The following is a 5,985-nucleotide window of genomic DNA, read 5'->3' on the forward strand; positions in this document are numbered from 1 at the left end:
CCTCAGCACATCTACCGCAGGCGGAGGGTTACAGTGACATAGCCCAGAGGCTGGTGAAAGAAGCGCGGACCGGAGAGCTGAAGTTTACCACCAACGTACAGTAACGTTAGCCCGGACTAGAGGACTTCTGCCCGCCAGAGACTCCGTCCTGATATGCCAGTGTTCACTGGACACCATGGGTAATGGTTGAATTATGGCTTCATGATGGCGACAGATACAGCTAGATGACTGTAGTGTCAATCCTGGTTATCGTTTGCGAGTTGCCGTTTAGCCAGTAAGCTCGATCTCTTTCATCGCTCTCGTTGTTGACTATAAAGGGCTAACGTTTGTCATCTTTAGCCTGCTAGCTAACGTTAACGCTGTCTCATTGGTGTCATTGGCGTATAGCCTCAAAATAATTGTGTGTTTTCAGCTCGAGCGTTAACGTTTGTCGTCTGGCACTCGTTAAACAAACGCAGTAAATGTCCTGACACGACGAGATTATTTTGTTGAGATGGCATATTTTCTTCAAACCCTGCGGAAGAATACAATTTTTACCCTGGCGATGTCGTGCTGCGGTCCGTTTACTCGTGGCAGTCAGTGATGACGACTGCATGTGATGTTATGACATTAGCAGCGCACTGGTTTGTAGCGCCACCCAGTGTTTGAGCTGTGAAGAGATCAAGAGATGATTCTGCAGGCTGGGCTTGTTCAGTGCTTTATTAACATATTAAGTAAAGGACTGCATCAGGTTTGGTCGTTGTAAAAGCTTTCATGTATACAGATATTATTCTCACAGAGTAGTTAGAAATATAGCTGGTCTAGTTGGGACTGTTCTCATTTATTGTGATATACAAGTTAGCTGTTATCAGTGATAAAATGTCAACAACAGTGTACAAGAAGCATTAGTTAAAATTTACGAGTCATTTTTATGATTTTTATGACCGTATGGTTAGATGCAGTGATTGTAGTGCAATGCAAGGGCTTCGGCTGAGCCTGCTATCTATGTGTTCACAGCCTCACTGTCAGAATTATCATAAAAATATTATCATAAATGCATATTAAGTTGCTTTGACTTTTTTTTTTAATCATCAAGTAATATTTCTAGTCATATAATCTGTCCTTTTCTGTATTGTTTCAAGATATGAACGGTTGCTTTACTGGAAAATTCTTGAAACGTGGAGCATTTAGGATAGGATAGCACTTTATTAATTAATAAATAAATGTATTTATTATTTCTAGTAACAAATGGGATTTCTTTTAGCCTGTTTACAGAACTACAACACACAGTATTGCTATGAAATAAGGACACGTTTGAATGTGTGGTATTGCACTGACAGATATTAGATGTCATTTACCTTAGCTTTATTTTAAGGAACTTGAGTCTTGGGCCTTGATTTCTGTGATTTGCTTCATTAAGAATGTCACACCTTGGTCAGGTTTCTAGTCCATCACAGGGTTAAGTAACAGATACTGATGTAGGCCCATCCTATTATCAAGAGTGTCCAATAAGCTCTTTGGACTGTGCTGGAGAAATGAAGAGAGTTATTTTAAAATGCCACAGCAAAACATATTACATAATGTTGTATGCTGATAATGTGATGGGAATTTTCATGTGCAATGCTGTTTATTCAATGTGTTCTTTCCTATTGGCAAGTGCTACATTTTGTCTAGACTTTTTCTGAATTGCTGCAGCAGTATTGTCACTCTAACTGTGACCCTGAGAGCGTATGAATGAACGCTATGCCTGCGTTTGTTTATGTGCATTGTCCATACCCATCAAGTCACTTATTCTTGTTTTTGTCCTGCCAGCCCAGAGGCTTATCACCTGGGCGAACAAACGATACTCCTATCAGCACTCATCTGCTCTAGTTGCCCATCTTAAACAGCAGGATACAAAGATAAACTCAAAACCACCTCCAATCTGGAACACTGACCTGAGTTTAATGGATCAGATCACCCAAATTACGAAATATATTTTCTCCAACATCCCTAGTGGTACAATGGTTTTGATTTAAAGTGTCCAGGTTTTGAGCTATTCGTTCCCACCGAAAACCAATATTTTAATGGAGGTGAGTGGAATTTAAATTTTGGTGCTATCAGCATTGGAAAGAAATTGCTTTGTAAATAGAAATGTTCTGCTATCAACACTTTTCATTGGACCCACAGACACATTCTTTGGGGATTTGGGTGAAATGACCCTTAAAATTCAGTCCTGCTTAGTGAGACGCGTGCCAGATAGTTTCCACTGAGTATCAGACTTATTGACACGGGAGCCCTCATTACCTGTTCATATCAAAGATATGATAGATAGTGAAATAAGTCACAAAAAGATCACAGTGAAGAAACACCCAAGTTTTGTTCGTGGCCATTGCATGGTTTGTCCACCAGAGAGCACTGACACGTTTGTTTTTAAGGATAAAATGTCAGAACATAACTTGATCACAATTAATTCATAACCAAATTATTTGTCAAATTGTGATTAGAGTAATGTCCTAAGAAACCTCAACTTCAACGTCATTTTCTTCTTGCAGAACAGGAGAAAAATGTGTATTTTGAGGCTGTGTTGTTTTTCAAAATATAGTTGATGATTTGACAAAACAATCTCAGCTCAAGGTCCTCTCAGTAGCTCCTTTTCAGGTGCTTTCAACCGTATCTCTCAGTCTTTATCAGTGCGCTTAGTTGTCATGGAGACGCATCTATCATGTAAGCTCATTAACTGTTTTGGTCTCAGGTTTTGGCACTATTAGGACTTATTAAAGTTCGTTATGGAGACACTGAAATAGTACATGTCCAAGTACTATTTTCCTTGTATTGTTATTATCCACTTATTTTTACTTAATACTTAATAAACAAAGTAGACTTACTTTTAATTGGCATTAATTCTTATTATATTGGACCCATAAAATCATTTTATGAACATCTTAAAGTATAGCAATGTAACACTCAGATATACTTTTGGGTTTATATTTCTACCACTTCTAATTATTATGACTTGTCTCTAAAGACTTTGAAGTTTATGTGAAAATCTTCAGAAATGTCTCTCCACACCGTCGGTGTGTTTGTGTTGTTGTTTTTTTTCCCACACGACGCGAACGCAGCACAGTATCTTTAGCATGAACTCCCCATCGTCCCTGCATATCCCACAATCCTGTTCGGTGCAGCTTCATCGCTTTTACGTCTGAGATCAGCTGAGCTCGTGCATCGCTGCAGTGAGTGCGCGGGTGCCAGCGGTGAATCAGTGGTCGGGCTCGGACATGATCAGAAACCCCCCGATCGATCGCACACGGGGCTTTTTCTGAACGGCTGCAAGGATGTGACTCCTTTATGTGTCCGAGTGGGTTTTTTTTTTCCAGTTTTACCCCCGTAAATGGCCCCGATTCTGCCCGTCGAGGAGACGATTTGATCACATTTTTTTATTATTATCATTCCGCTCATCATCTGTCCCCTCAGTGCGGGAAAACACCTGGGCTGGTCTCGGGGTAACCATCCAGGGTTAGGAGGAGATTCCCGTGGTTGTTTTTTTTTTTTTTTAAAGCGGAGTGGGCATTAATATGTCCAGGCGAAAACAGACCAACCCCTTCAAAGTTAACTGTAGGTATTTCAGGTATTGTCTTCTGCTATTTATCCATTATCCGTGTGTTCTTCGGCTGTTTTACGGGGATGTGCTGAATTATTATTGTTTCTGTAGCGACCTGCATTAACAGTGTTAACAGTGTTAACAGTGTTTCACTGGCTTTTCTCTGATGTCTGCTGTAGCTTGTATTGGCTTCATATAGATGCATTAAACCAAAGCCAGGCTTCCTCGTCACATACCATCACATACTCTATTGTATAATGTATAGGCAGAGTCTATTATGTTAGCAGCTGACATTTAAATATAGATATTTCTTTAGGTTTTAGGGTTTGCATGAAAGCAGTTAACGTTCCCTTGTGGTGATTCATATCTCACCTTCATTTTGATTTCTAGATTGTGTGGGAATGCACCACTTCATTGGTTAATCTATTTTTGTCTTTTTTTTTATTATACTACAATGTCCCTTTGAGTAGTTATATATATCTAGTTATTTATTGATATACAGTAGTTACACATAAATGAAAGCTGATATTGATACATGATACTGAAATAAAGTAAGTGGACAGCACCACGTATTACCTAGTAATTGAAATTAGCCTCAAGTCAGATACAGTATAATTAAAAAAGAACATTATAAGTAACTGATTGAATAAATTAGAACATGTAAATGAGCACATCTCTGGTAAATAGGTTATTATTTTTTTCTTTCACAAACTCTGGAAGATTAGTGTATTGATAATGTGTAATGGTACTGATCACCCTCATCTCCTACCAAAGCTGTGACATCTTCAAGTACATGTCTCTCCTTTAAAACTGATAATGAGTAGCTACTTTCAGTGGCATGCCGCGGGGCGAGTAATTAATATCGCTATTGATAAGAAGCCCTGTGATAGTATCTTCCTGTAGTTAGCCTGCATGAGCTATCAGGGCTCATGGCTAACCATGTTTGTGGCTTGTGTAGACAAATGTGTCAGAGATGTCTTAGGTTCTAAGATGAGGAAGAGCCATAGTCACATCACAATTAACATATTATTAAGCTGTGATCAGAGAGTGTTTCAACTTTTACACACTATCAAATCTGCACAGTGTCAGTTGACTTTGCTCTGACATCTTAGTTTCAGTACAAGATAACAAGAAAGCAACGGAGAACTGAAATGATTTGTTCACCTGTTGGGGAAAAAAAGGTTCCAGCACTTCAAATGTGTGGACTTGATGCTCTTCTTTGTCATATGAAATGGTCAGCTGAACATTTAAGGGTATTGGACTGTTGGTCTGATTAGATAAGCAGTTTGAATATGTCACCTTAGGCTTTGCAAGGATAAATTTGTCATTTATCAACTCACCAAAGCAATAATTACAGATTTGTTGATAGTGAAAATAATCATTGTTTGCAGCCTTATAAAGCGCAACATTTAGGTAGAGCCTCAGCTATTCACAATGTATACAATTGGCCTTTACTTTACAAAGACAGTTGAAATCAGTGTTTATTTTGTCTCCTTTTAAAATGAGATATCTACAGTATTCCTTGCTACAATAAGCCCATTTGTACACATGGTTCCTGCATACCATCAGTGGTACTACACTATTATGAGCTGTAACATTCCATTTTTATGAAATATTGACATAAAATACACCAAATTAACTTTATTAAAGGAATACTGGATATATCCCTGGTGTGGATAAGCCACTGGTGTGTCCCTGTGCTTTGGCTTTTGACCTTCTGCTCCCCTTTTTGGTGGACAGCATGCCAACCTCTTAAACACGCCTCAGCCCACTGAAGGGGATTGCCCAGTGTAATCTGCTGAACTTATGTATGCTGCAGCCCTCCTTTCTAAACATAGTTTGTTCAAACTGCTGTTGAAATGCATCTTGCGCCTGTGACTGCCGTAATCCCTGGGAGCTAATGAGCTCATTTGCTCCTCCGTAACACTATAAGAGTCCAGAGTGAGAGCTGAAAACCCCCAGGAGGGCCTGATACAATGAAATGTTGGCATACGTCAGTGCATTTCATGCTGCGAAAAATGCCAGAACATTTTCTAGACTGACAAGCCATGCCTCCTGCTGTGTCACCATGAAGTGTGAGCTCAGGCAGTGTGTTTTGTACACTGACTTTCCTCTGCTTTGCCTTGATTGTTTTACCTGTCTCTTCTTGCGAGGTATGAATTGCATGCACAGAGCTGCCCCCCCCCCCGAGAGGGTCAAACCAGATAGACAGACTGACAGACCAGACAGGCAGGGAGACAGTCTGACAGGCAGGCGGGCTGACACACACACAAAGACAGAGAGAGAGACACACACACACTCACACAGGGAATTCCAGACAATAATACAACAGTGCTGTCTGTCTGGCTAATTCTGTTCCTTCCTCAGTTTGATGTACAACAACACCAAGAAAAACACCATTATATAAAAGTTAATTAGGACTGGAG

General features: G+C 39.8%; 1 protein-coding gene across 3 annotated transcripts in view; it reads left to right on the plus strand.

Annotated features, from left to right (window-relative positions):
* The first annotated feature begins 86 nt into the window (after positions 1-86).
* The window catches only part of znf821 (zinc finger protein 821), a 17,576-nt gene continuing 11,677 nt past the window's right edge, over positions 87-5,985 (plus strand). For 2 of the 3 annotated variants that reach the window (XM_070835771.1, XM_070835779.1), the window contains exon 1: positions 87-179. In XM_070835771.1, coding sequence (XP_070691872.1) covers positions 176-179 — 4 coding nt within the window. In that variant the 5' untranslated portion in view covers positions 87-175. Of the gene's footprint in view, positions 180-3,533; positions 3,574-5,985 lie in introns of those variants that run through there. The other variant, XM_070835764.1, reaches the window with a different exon arrangement.

The sequence above is a fragment of the Pempheris klunzingeri genome, chromosome 1 (genome assembly GCF_042242105.1).
Source record: "Pempheris klunzingeri isolate RE-2024b chromosome 1, fPemKlu1.hap1, whole genome shotgun sequence".
Lineage (NCBI taxonomy): Eukaryota > Metazoa > Chordata > Actinopteri > Acropomatiformes > Pempheridae > Pempheris > Pempheris klunzingeri.